The 14162-nt window shown below is 38.4% G+C and overlaps 1 protein-coding gene across 8 annotated transcripts in view; it reads right to left on the bottom strand.

The window, feature by feature from the left end:
- Positions 1-12226, bottom strand: part of CDC42BPB (CDC42 binding protein kinase beta) — a 67612-nt gene extending 55386 nt beyond the window's left edge. For all 8 annotated transcript variants that reach the window (XM_026849071.1, XM_026849070.1, XM_026849073.1 and 5 more), the window contains exons 1-2: positions 12140-12226; positions 6-89 (exon numbers count right to left, since the gene is read on the bottom strand). In XM_026849071.1, the coding sequence (XP_026704872.1) occupies positions 6-89; positions 12140-12202 (147 nt within the window). In that variant the 5' untranslated portion in view covers positions 12203-12226. The remainder of the gene's footprint in view (positions 1-5; positions 90-12139) is intronic.
- Between the last annotated feature and the right edge of the window lie 1936 nt (positions 12227-14162).

Raw genomic sequence — 14162 nt, 5'->3', positions numbered from 1 at the left:
CTTACCTCTGCCCTTTTAAGCATTTCCCATTTATTTAGAATTTTCATTGCATAAATGCGCTCTGTACACTTCATTTTAACAACTGCAACCTGAAATAATAAGATACCTTTATTTAACAGAAGCATGGTGAGAGAAATACAATATTTAAACAGCTTAGTATTCACACAAAAACATGGTCAGGGAAACACAATTTTCAAACAGCTTAATGTTCACAAAATAATAAAATAAGTTATTAAGGAGTCATCAGTGATCAACTCACACATTGATAAACTACAGCTTGAGTCTTTGCTCCTTCTATATTCCTCCTACATTACTACTATGGGCTTGATACGCAGCACGCCATGTGTGGTCAAGTGCTCATGATCAAGTACATGGGGGATGATACAGGAGGAGCATGAAGCTTTTCATATGAAGATGCACAGTAAAGCTGCATTGTTTGCCAAGAACAAGTGATGCTTGTACACCATGCCTTCAGCCTATGAGGCAACATTTAAAAGGGCAGCCTCAGAAAACAAGAAAGCCTGCTGTCAATAGAAATACACTACATTTGACTAATTTGTTTTCACATTTCAGGTTTCAGCAACTTGAAAGACATTTGCAAATTAACATGCTTTTGTGTACTGTATACAGATATTTAAAAAGAAGGAAAAACAGTATTCATCTACTTATTCATCATTTTGCTATGCATCCTGTGTATTAGACTTGCTTAGGCTGGCCTATTATGAACAGTAGCTGTGCACATAGCTGTACAGTGGAAGGAAAAACAGAAGAATACAAAAGCTTCAAGGCTTACAAATGCAAAGACATTATTTTTACCAAGACTTGTATTATCCAGGACCAAAACTAATTCTTCTTGTAGTAAAAGCCATCATTTTCACAAAATTCTTCCAGCTGGCAAAAGAGCAGGCATCACAACTAAGACAGCAACATTCACAGGACTATACAAGGACTGCCTGAATATTTCTGCTGCTTCTCAATTCATCTCTGTTTCAGAAGTAGAAAATCAACCAGCTTTCATTGCTTCCAACAGACCTCTGAATAGCAGTGGGAAGAGTAACAGGAATCACATCAGCTCACCTCTTCTGTTGCCTAAAAACTCTTATCTGTAAGGGCTTCAGGAGCAACAGCATCTCTAAGATGACGCTGACTATAAAACAAGGTTAAGTTGGAATAGTGCATCAAGCAGAGCAACGGTATACAAAGTCAGAAATCCTGAGTAGGGAAGAGGGGAATGGAATGCCTCCCTGCACCTTACCAGTAAAGAAGCTCCAGATGAGAGGCAGGGGGACAACTGCTCCTCCAGTAACACAAGAATGGGATGTTCACATTTAGACAGACACCTCACTCTGCAGATGCATACCTAAACCTTCCACCCCTCAATTCATGAATGTCCACTGACCAGGTCACGTAAAGGATGAGTGACACCTAGTACACTGCTGCACACAGAGTCGTGGAATGGAAACATATCTTAAGAAGAAGACTAGCAGGTATACATCACAGGAAAGACATGGAAATCTACCCCTAAATGCAGCTGGGAAAGACAAATCACTATGAAACAGCTTCTGTAACTATGCAGAATATCCATGGCTGCATTACATCCCAGTGCCTCCTGGACTACAAACACCTCTCGCAGACACTGCTCGTGCTGTGGGGGCAGGATGAGCAAGATGAAAAAGACTCAACCAAACACATGAGATTCCTTGGCATATACCAAACCGTTCAAGACTGACCTTCAGTAATGCCTTTAAACGTTTAGCCTTGCTCCTAGCCTCATCATGGCCTTGCAGTTAAAAGCCATTGTAACAACCTGCCTCCATACACTTAATTGAATCATTACCCTGATACAGCTGAAGGCACACTCTAAGTCAAACTGCACATAAAAAACTGTGAGAACTGCAAGATGCTGACATTACCCACTATACATTTTAAACTCTGTTCCATACAGAACATGATGACTCAGGAAATGCCCCCATCTCTACTGAAGGGACAGACCAGAACTGAAATTGCCTCCTGCAGATGAACAAAAGCTCTGGGACAGAAGCAATTTGCAAGCATAGCTCTGTGAGCCCTGAAGTAGCAACATTCAAGATGCATAACACCAGGACACTAGAACTGCTCAGCCATTTAAGTACAAATATAGTGCATAAATCAGAAGCCAGCTATGCATCCACTGCACGTTATCTAAGGCCATCACTGCCTGAAAACACTGCAGGATGGTGGAAGCTTGAAGCATGCTCAACTGCTGAGGAATGATATAAGCCTGGCATCACAAAGGACGTGCACAACTGAGGAGCTGTGCAAATGTTAGAACAAAGTAGTAAATGAGAACAGGCCTGAAAAAAGAAAAAAAAATAGGAAGCTAAATCTGTAGAACCTATTCAGTAATTCTCCACTTGCTATCTATATTAGTGCTATTTATTTTCAAGTGAAGGGACTGCTTAAAAAAGCCCAATTTAAACCTTCTGGAGGAAGATAATTGTCTTCTCTGGAGGAAAAAGTAGAACTAATAAAAGGAAAGTTGACTCATATTTTCACATTAAGTGGTTATCAAGTTATGGCACCAGTAAACACACTGCTGGTTTAGTTGTAAGGGTGACAGCAAGACAGCTTCTTGAGCCAACAGAAAAACTTGTGCAACCATACAGCAAAATAGGTAATTCCTGAAGAATTTTATCTGAGAAGAAACCTGAAAGGTGCACAAGATGCCTCACATAAGTAACAGAAATTTGGCCTGACTAGTCCTGATTCCTCAATCCATTCTAATCATTGGAATTTTTTTTTTTTTTTTTAAGACGACAAACAGAAATGCAAAACCCAAACCTCATCAATGTCTGAGCTGAAACAGGGAAGCACTAAGGTATGCCTTGATAAACTCAGTACTATTATAAGAAAGAATATTGTTGCAATATTGCAAAAAATTCTACATGCTTTGCTCCACAGAACACCTCAGTGTTTCCCTGAGTTAGCTTTCTTTTACCTTCTTCATCAAGTGGCAGTATTTCTAAGTTTACATTTGTCATATAATGCTTTGGCTGCTTCTGATATGCTGTGGTATAGTTGTTTTTTCTTACTTCTGTATAAATTCCTCTTTCAATGGCATACCTCAAATTCAATTAAAATAACCACACTGATCATTTTGTGAGTTCGAACAGAAACCTTTTATATTGCAATAGTGCTAGCCATGTAAGATGTCAGGTTTTCAATATGATTACTCCTATACCACATACCAATCCACCACATCTACTAACATAAAAAAAACCCTCAGTTGGCAATCCAGAGGTTTTCCAAAGGATGTAGATTTGTATACTGCTTCAAATGCCTACTTTAAGAACAAAAGCATTGCTTCTATCTTCACAGTTTAAATGTCTATTGGTCAAACAAGTGCTTGTGTTATGCACAGACTATAGAAGACCAGGATTTAATCTGGATGCTCACTCTTCATTTCCAACACTATTACAATTTACACAGTAATAGAAGTTAAAAAACCAGTATGTTAAGGATAATGAAAGAAAAAAAGGCATTAGCAGAGCTATAAAATTGCTTCTGAAAAAGATTCAATAACCTAAAATATTCCAGGCCTGGAAGAGATAACAGCTATGATACATACAAAACCACAAATGTCACAGAGATGAACTGAAAACAATTATTTACTGTTTCTCTTAAGACAGAAATTGAAAAGCATCAAATAAAGTTAAAATGTAGCAAGATTAAGGAAGTATTATTGTCACACAACAGTTCTGGAACTCAGCTACAGGCTGCCGTGGACATCTAAGCATTCAGAAAGTATTTAAGTACATGCTTAATACCCAAATTAACTAACACACACAGCAGAAGTCTCAGTGACTACTGACCGCTGCCTTACAGATTGGTCAGGGAGTCCCTGAACCCTCAGGCGTTGGAAGCTGGGAGGGTTCAGCTCTGCTCTATCCTTGGATTCTTTTCCTACACCACTCTGCCTGGACAAAGGGATGGGATGTGGGCTAAAACACACACCTTTGACCCAGAACAATTATCCTTGATACCTGTGTCAAATTAAGAATACTAAAACTTACCAACCTGCATGTCATTTTGTTAGGCTGGAAAGGAGAGTCAGGGGTTCCAAATACTCTAACCACAGAGTGATTTGGTAGAGAAATGTAGGTGATTCTGTTTCACCAAGTCATAAAACACTGACAAGGAGAAATTCCAGATGCAGGGGTTTCCCCCACCACTACAAGCCCATATGGGTCTGAGCTGTCACCAGCTGATTATCTTCACTGTGACTTGTCATGCTCAAGATTCACAGCAACAGGGACACTGCAATGAAGATCAAGTATGTTTCTTCAAGGACTTCAGATAGCCTAATGAATTTCAGTGCCTACACTAGACACATTTATGTCAAGAAAACGTATGAGAACTGGGGCTAAAGCATAAGCGAGAGCTAGCTGTGGTAACTACACGCCACAACACCCTATCAGATTTGTATTACTTCTGCCATCCATTTTCTTTCTGTACTTTTTTTCCTCAAAGCTGTTTCACTTGTACTGCAATAAAATAAGAACTAGTGTAGCTAAAATAACATCTTTAGACTTTTGTAAAAGCTTGTATTTTACTTCTTGAATTGTTTTACAAAAGTATTTTGATCTTCAAAACCCACTTGATATCGACATTTAGGACTGCAATGTGCTAAGCTATCCTAGGCAAAGTTCCACCTTTCCTCATGCCCTGATGAGACCTAGGGTAGGAATCTGAGCCAAATCAGCCTCTACAAACACGACAGAACTTCCCACCACTGCACTCTGCCCTTTGGGTGACATGATCAGCATTAGTAAGCAGCATCAGGTTACAAATTTTCTTTTATGTAAATAAGTATGGCGTAAGAAAGTGTAGAAAACATTTAAATGCAAGAATGGATTTCCAGAAAACAATTAAGATAGTTAACAAAAAGACCTCTTGAAAGCCATGCTGGCATTAATTTCAAAGCAAATATAAGAAAGCTAACTAGGACACTATTCATGCTCATGGCGGGTTAAACCTTCAGGTAAAACTTATCCTCAAGGACTGGACTTTCAGGAATAAGGTGAAACTCAAATGCAGAAAGTTCTCAGCTGAAAAGGAAAGACACATAGGTGATAATCCTCATGCAATCAACTCATAACATTACACAGTTAAGAAAAAGACAAACATGACTCTGGAATTCATAGGCAAATACACACCACTAGGGATGGGTAAACGTTACTGCCTTGTAGAAATACAAACTCACTAGAAACTCCACACACAGCCACACCTCAAAGAAATAAACTATCTGAAGCAGGTGTGAAGGAGGACTATTGAGATGATCAAGGAACTAAAGAGCCTCTCATACTACCGCGGGAATAGAAAAAGCTTTACTTGTTAAAGAAAAGGTGGGTATGATTGCTACCTACAAATAAAATTGGAAGGAAGGACATCAGTAATAAGGATGATAAAAGACAAAAGATCTGCTTAGGCTAATGGACAATAAAATTACATGGATAAAATAGTGTAAAATTACCATGAATTAACCTTTGGCAGGAACTTGGAATGGCTTTAGACATTTGAGCAGAGTTTTTAGACAAGCCTTTCAACCAGGAGAAGAGACAAAATGTCATTTCAGATGTAAACAATTTATCTGTAATGTCTTATTACCAGATTCATAATTGAATATTACAGCCATTTCCCTCAGTTAAGGCTTGTATATGCCACTTCTACTCTACTATTTCTGTCACATGTTATTGATACCTTGGACACTAGCTACTGAAAAAAACATTGCAGGAACTGATTTATCCTCCTGATACTCCTGGATATGAGAAGTCTTTGATATAACTATTAGTTAACAGTTTTAATACTCCTTCTTTGAGGAAAAACTGGTCTGGACTGCTCTATCAGGTTTTTTTATGTCTATTTTACATTTAAAATGAACAACCAGAGTCTTTTGGTAGGGTTCATATACCATGGTATACACTTCCAAAGCACAATCTTTTTTTTTTTTTTTTCTTTTGAACACACAGCGTGAATCTTCATGTTGTGCAAATAAGAAATCACTTTCAAGTGCCAGCCAGAAAGGTTCTGCTAAAGAAGAATAAAGGCCCTGAATAACACCTCAGCTCTTCCTCAGCAATCGGGGGACTGCAGAGACAAATGGCTGGTCTCGCAGCAGCACTACAATGAACTGTGTCTCCAGCTTCTTGCAACCTGCCTGTCACCATAGTAACTTGGTGCTGCCATACAAACAGACACCGAGCTAGGGAGGATTAAGATAGCAACCAGCTCTTTTGAAACATTTTCAAAACAAAGCAGCTTCTCTCTTCATCCATTTCCACAGCGGAAAATATCTTGCTTTGGGTTTTCTTTTTTTTTTTTTCCATGAAGAGCATACTGTAGAAAAGCAAAGCTAATTAAATATTTCTTCTGCATTGTATCTGAACACTTTGACTCTCTGAATAGCTGGATGAAAAGTGTCATATGTTGTGTACAATACTTATAAATTCTGTTAATCTACAATGTAGGAAGGTACAGTCCCTGCTGGGTACCCAATATCAATCACCAAAGCTTCCAAATAGGTGAGACAGACTTAATTGCAGTCTGAAGGCTTACTGTGCCCCAGGTTAATTTCTAGAAGTACATAAAAACCTTAAACTCAGTACCCTACAGCTGTGGTTACAAGGTGGAAAAGGCACAAACAGCTCTGCGTCTCACTGCCAAGCACAACTGTCCGCAGGAAGCTTAGGTTTTGCATATTCGCTTTTGAGTTTCACTGCACCCTTAGTCAGACTATCTCTTAGGAACCACATAATTTATCAGAAATCCATGGTACACAGGGGTCAGCCTTGTTCTCTCAACAATTATTTACTTTCTTCTGGAAACACATTTTTACGTCTGTTGATTCCGGCTAAGACTCTGACTAAGCATCCTGAGTCAAGGTGGCATGTACTATTACTAAACTCTACACAGATCAAGTCTGTACACAACAGCATTTATATGAAAAGGTATTTCTAATCCATCCAGAGCAGTAATACTTAGGTGGGGCACATTAAGAGTTTTAGTTATTTTTGTGCTAAGCAAGACCAAGCAGTTCCACCCTTCCGCTGGAACCACAGTAAGTGTTGCTCATTCTAGAAGTCCTTGCTAACAAACAAGGGAAGGAAAACAATTGTTTCAGTCCCATGCTGCCAAATTTCCAGGAGGTGTCAGCCACGTTATACAATCCAAGTTCTCAAACAAGGTACATCTAGACACCATTTTTCCTTCAACAACTGTGTTAATCTACTGCAGCATGCCTAAATGGTCCTTTACACAATGAGGAAAGTGATCTTAAAGACTTACATTACTATGAAGTCAGATGAAGCTTGCAAAGAAGCAGGTGCAAGTATTTAGAGCCATACAGTCCCCAAACAAAGGATCCTACACTTATCCCTCACCATATTGTAGCACTAGTACTGCCTTGGCATGCAGAGGCAAACACCAAGCACACAGAAGGCATTTCTTAGTCTGGCCTAAGTTTCTCAGATAAACACAATCCCACCAAGCACATGTTCTCAGGACATTATTTCATTACAAATAAGTGTTCACAGTGTTTCTAGATGGAAGGAGTAGTCAGGCACATGCAAACTTCACAGGTGAGTTTGCAGTTTTGGTGTGGTTTTTTAAAGGTCTAAAAGCTGGAGGAGTTTGTCATCCTGTGTTCATATTCTTTAAATCACCTCCTATAGAATATGTGTTTCCACTAGTTAACAAAACCCAAACGTACTCATTCTTGTCTACAAAGACAGACTTCTACATTAATTTTATTAATAAAAAACAGAATTAAGATTACAGAAAACCATTTTAGTTCTGACTTTATTTCAGGGGGCTTTTTAATTATTATCATGGAGGTTGCCCCTTTGCACATGACTTATCTGCCTATATGACCTGCAAAAAGAAAGACTGAAAATAACTTTGGAGCATTCACAAAATTTTCCACCCAGCTGGGTACACTCTCAGGTGAATACACCTTAGGAGATGGGGAAGAGCCACAAGTAGTTTATCCTTCTTACAGCTAGCATTTCAAATTATATGCTAGTCTAGCTGTCATGCACTCAACATTTCAAACTTTTCTTCATAACTATGAAAAGTTCTGAAAAAAATAAATTTATGTTCTCAAGCCAGTGACTCCAGGAGTCAGAGCCTTAAATGTTGCTGTAAAGGCTATTCAAACATTCAGTTTACCCCACAGAGTGGCTGGCTTAGTTTATGAGAAAAGGAGAACTGTGTGTTTTGGCAGGTGGCTAGAGAAGAAATCTCTACATTCTGAGCTAGACTATTTCTGTCCTAGCATAATAACAAGAACTATAAGAAACATTTTTTCTCTTGCTTTCTCAGATCTTCTGTGCCATAAAAACTTTCACTCAGGTGATTTTGGATTACCAGTTGGATTTTTTTTCTCATATTGCTGGAAAAAGTGTAAAGAACCAGGTTGAGTTCTGCTGGTTTGAAAAGAAAGAAAGAAAAAGGCATTGACATGCCAGTACAGATATGTACTGGTGATTATATCAATTTGGCTTAAATCAGATACTGATTTTGCAGTTGTGTTCACAGGGACAAGCTCACATGTGGTCTCAATTGTTTCTCCAGTCAAAGACCATGTTTCCTTGGCTTACATGTTGTGTGGCAAAAATCAATCACTGATCCTGACTAATAACTAATATTTTGCCTTTATTTTATTTAAGCTTTCTTCAAAACTAGTGATTTATGTAAAAGTTGAATGGTAAGAATAAAGCCCCTGAAATTCTCAAAAAAGTCCAAAGTAGCTAAATTGAGGAGAACGAAATGTAGTTTTCATCCTTTTTGAAGTCTGGCCTGTTTAGCTGTTCAGTGTTTAATTTAAACTACTTAATTCTAATGGGAATATGTTTAGTTTAATTCTGATTAATTTCTTTATGCATTCTAACAAATATTTTATAAGTATTTTTAAATTTTATTTCTAACAGATAGTTGTATTTGAGTTGGTTTGTTTTATTTTTTAAACAAGAATTAATGAATAATCTTATAACTACTAGAACGCTATCAACCAACTTCTAAGGTAGTTCCTATGTATGTATGTATGAAAAATTACTTGCTGCTCTCTCATTCAGTTTTCTGAAATGTTGCTTTATACAGGTCAGATGCCACAAGTCCCTCTCAAGAAACTACATTTTATTTTCTTATTATGGAATGTCAACATTTATATAATTACTATTCAATAATGCTTATAATATTTGGCAGTTATAGCAGTGTAGTATATACAAGGGTCAAAGGATTCATTCACAAGCAAAAACCGCAAAATGTTCTCTGACAAGTGGGATTAAAAGAGTAAGAATCAATGATTCCTGCATAATTTAAACTGATCAAAAAGTTTCAAGCTCCTACAACTATAAACTGAAACTTCTAAATAAAAAGATGAACAATACAACAGGATATTGACAGATAACTAACACCACTGACTTCCTAAGCACTCACAGCTCTAACAGAAGGATGAAATTAAGACACTTTCACATTTCACTTCTGTGAATTTCATTTCCACTCGGGGGGGATAGAATGTACAAATTGCTTTAGTTAAGTTCCATGCTTTTCCAAATGAAAGAACATGAATGACATTGTTCATTCAGGCACTCCAAACACTATTAAGACCAGTTTCTACCCAGAATTTGTATAATTTATACACCTTAAGACTCCTGATATAAAGCTAAGAAAAGTCATCCTAAGCCCCCTAGCAAATATAAACCGAAGTCTCTTTAAGTTCGTATAAACACTTCAATCTGCTCTTGAACTGATATTTCCAGTTGGTCAGTTCCTTAGTGGAGAAGAGCATCTTTCTGAAAAAGAACAGAGCAAGTAGTATGGAAAACAGCCCTTCCTTAAAGTTATGCTGCATGAAGGCATCCCCAACACTGATTCCATCTGCAAGTCTCTATAAAGGGTCCCTTAACCTGATACCATTTGATAGCTATAGCATTCACAAGCCTACTTCTGAAAAGATCCAGAAACCACTCCTAATCCCACCAAAAGACAAACTGCCAAAACACTAATCTGAAATTCTTTAGGAATCAGTGGTCACAGTCACTATAGCAAATAATCTGGCACAGCAAGACCAGAACAACAGATGAAAGAAGCCTGCACTGGGCCTTCCCATCTACACTGTATGCACTTAAGGAATTTTGCTTTAGACTATCTACCCAGACCAAACATGCTTTGAACCTGCTAGGAAAGTCAACCCCAGTGACTGATTCTTATGTACTCCTTGAGGCCAGAAGCACATTTGGTGCACACCTGCAATAAGAGGTTCTGGTTTACTTTCTTCCAAAAGAAAGCCAGCTCATGCATACCAAAATCATTCTGCAATAAGTGGGGGCACTCTCTTCAAAAACTGTGCTACTGCTTTGAGTCAAAACCCTAATGTAGAGGTAGATGGTTACCAACTACTGTCTCAATTCTCTAGGCCTTTTATCTACTCATAAACCACTTTGGCTCAGACCTCTTTTCTGGACTTAATTTGTAGCTTTCAGCTCTTCCTCACATCTCAATTTTTTTCCCATTTCTGCCTTTTCCTGCCAAACTCTTCGCAGTAACCTTTCTCTCTAAAAGCCATGCTCAAACAATACACACCAGCTAAAAACACTCAAGTGAAACAACCAACTAATTTTCATGCACTATTTCTACTACCCTAAGATAACACTTCCTTCTTTGTTACAAATGGTGCAACTCATCACATTCAACATCCACTAGAAAGTGAACTTTTGTATTACAGGTCAAGATGTTACTATTTATCTGGACATTAAGCAGCTATGCTCACAATAACTGCATGTTACCTCATCACATCATTAGATGGTGGTACAGATGAAGATGTTCCTGAAACATGAATATCTGCCTTAGGTGTCCATTTTCCTCAAAAGCACTCTCTGAGGTAGCTTAAAACTAATGTGGATATGAAGCTATTACTTCACCCCCTACCAAGTGCATGTGCACATTCAAACCTTATTCCTTTCTGAGCTAGGTCAAGTAGGGTCCTGGCATTTTTCCAGCTTAGTTTCTGGTCTGTCTGTGATACTTCTGTCCCTCATTCAAACCATATGTGAAAGAGTTTGATGTGTCCGGAGCACACCATGCTTGGAAGGAAAGGCCTTCACGGCACACAGTCCTGCTCTCTGTGCGGACAATACAAGATGAAGATAAGGAAGCCCAGCCTTAGCCACCGGCTGCAGAAGTTGTAATCAAGTGCTAATGGGCTGAAGTGAGCCGCTAATGGCTGTGACTACACTTGACTTTAGTGTGGCACTACTTAAAAGAAGCTTCCTGAAAGAAGTCTATGGGGTTTTTACTTCTAGAAAGTATCTAGTTAATAACCTCTTTTGCTGACTGCATTGGCCTTAGTTACACATACTTAAATGCTGGAAGGGTTGTCTTTGAGGTTCTCCAGTAGTCTCAGGTATCCTATGCCTACTGGAGGGGACGTGCTCATGAATGCTTTTGCCAGTGGCAAGCCCTATCAGACTTCTGTGACTGATGAGACTTTCATCATGCATATTAAGAAGTAAAGCTTCAGTCCAGGGTCTTGGGACTGGCGAGTCCTCAAAACACAAGGCGTTCCTATCATCCCAGCATGATTCAACTTGCTGTCCAAAAAACAGATCCAGCAGCCTTTGATCTTCAAAGATGACAGGGAACAGCCTTTAAGGCAGCCAAATGCGTCTTTCTACATTACCAGATTGCTACAGAGACAGGCAGATGGGTGGAGCAGCCTCTGCGTTCCTACCATTAGCAGCCCAGTTCTGTGTTAAATTATAGCAGCACAGAAGAGTACATATGGCAAGTGGGAGAAGAGATCCCAAATTCAGCTGTGCAGCTGCTAGATGGGACCACCCTGTTCATACACACATTGAAGAGACACTTGTTTTGTTACACTGATGTCAGAATGAGCCAGTCACAGAAACGGCAGAACTGGACACTGGTTCTTGCTTCAAAGGGATCTTTCACTAGTACTAGCTACATCCCACATTTGGAACTACTTTAACACATCTGTGTGAATCTTTTGTCTTTAGGCCAGGTACAGGTCAACTGTAGCAAGAAATCAGATGCACAAACAATCAAAGCTACATTACTACAACTAAGAATAAAAATTTCTTACCTCACCAAATGCACCTCTTCCAATCACTTTTATAATTTCAAAGTCATCTCGATGGAGTTGCATTTCCTTTACCAATTTTGTAAATGGTCTTGCTGTTTAAGAAAAAAAAAAACAATTATGAAGAGAAATATTGTAAACCAAAATAATCCATAAACCAGAGATCAAAAGTACTCAATTGTATACCCAGTGCAACAGCAGTTTTTCAACTACTATTAGAACTATAGAAAGCAGAAATATTAATTACACTATTAAATTAACACTTAGATTTTTTTGAAAAGTTCAATCCTATCATTGGTTCTGCCTTGCTGCCAGTGAATAAAGAGCAAAGTAGTCTTTCAGAAGGATTTTCTTCCCCTTTTTCTTACCATTCTGTGAATCAGGGAAGGACCATGTGAAAGGGAGAGGGCCAATTCATTACTGGTAAACCCTAGAGAAAATCTGTCCTATCCTTCAGCCACCAGAATAATTATCATCTTAAGCAGAGTTCAGCTTTACTTTTTATTATTTCAGCTAGTACCAGTTAAAGCTTTAACAACCCACTCTCAAGAGATAGCTGTGTCTACTCAATAGCAACGAAAGCATTTTCTACAAGATCTATGGCTAATTTAAGATTTTTTGGTTTGAACTATCTTTTTTGTAAGCAACATTCATCAGATCTCAGTTGGACCAAGTATTGAAGTGCTGCAGCCTAAAAGACGTCCAGCTATTAACTAACCTACACTTTGTTCTAGTGGTCCCACTGGATTCAAGACATCGAAATATTGGCTTGATAAATTCCACTGTACCTGCAGATCCCATCAATTTTCTCCTCTCCAGTTCCTATTCAGAATATTTAGCATGACAGCATATCACAAGATAAGGATTACTGTTTAGTTACAACAGTTGTTACAATTCACTATTCTATGAAGACCAAATCAATAAGGAGAAATAGTGGTGCAAGCTGAACTGCACAACATCAAGTACGGCGTCTACAAAGCAGCAGCTTACACTTCTAAGCACAAAAAAGAATGCTGCTCTTGACCTCATCACAAACACTATTAGACTAAAAAGACTGAGGTTTTTAAACACATGTATTTTTCCCATTTGTAACTAAATAAAACATAACAGAACTACTATTTATAATTCAGCCCAGGCTATTGTTTTACCTCACCTTACATTACCATTAAGCTAATGAGTTATAAGCCAAACACAATTCCTACAAGAGGGGTCACTGCCTTGACAATGTATTTCAGATGCTAACACAAACAAAACAAACCTTACAAATATGCAGAAGATATGGAAGACAGAACTGGAGACTACAGGCTGCAGTATGAAGTCTAACCGAGAAAACTTGAAAACCTCTCAGCAAAAATTCATATTGGCTAATAAAATTAAGATACAGCTGTACTGAAGAATAGCCATGCTGCTGCTTTGTACTCAGGAGAGGTGTTATTGAAAAGGTTTCCTTCACAAGTAATACCCTTTTCACTGGATGTTTCTTGCCTATCCAAAGAACAAAATTTAAGAATGAGATTCTAGTAGATTTTCTGCTAGATTCCTCATTTCAGCTGGGCAGAAATGCTGACCACAGTGTCCCCCACCACAAGGCCACTGACACTATCATCCCAAAACCCCAAACTTATCCAGCAACACCAACTCAAACTAGTTCAAGACGTATACCAGTCCAATCAGACATCTATACAAGTAAACACCACAGCTGATAGCTGTGATATATATCAGCTATTTTTCAAGGTTCTCTTGCCTCCTTCCTTTCCCATCAATCAGGACAGATTGAGGAAATGTGACTACAAATAAGAAATAAATGTTCATGTTCCATTACCAAGTTATGGATAGCTACTACAGAATACAGGTCATTAGACTAAGTTTGCAGAACACTAGCTTCTGTTATTAAAATTCAAGAGGAGGGGAAATGAAACCCAGTAATTTTACTTCTGGAGGACACTAAGCCAAGAATAAGTTCCACCCCCCTCCTTTTTTTAAAAAAAAGGAAATAACCAATTTTAGCAATAATTCTACTCAGTAA

This window comes from Athene cunicularia, assembly GCF_003259725.1.
Source record: "Athene cunicularia isolate RWA chromosome 5 unlocalized genomic scaffold, athCun1 chr5_part1, whole genome shotgun sequence".
NCBI lineage: Eukaryota > Metazoa > Chordata > Aves > Strigiformes > Strigidae > Athene > Athene cunicularia.
Note: the sequence above shows the minus strand (reverse complement) of the source record. Positions and strands in the feature narration are given on the sequence as shown.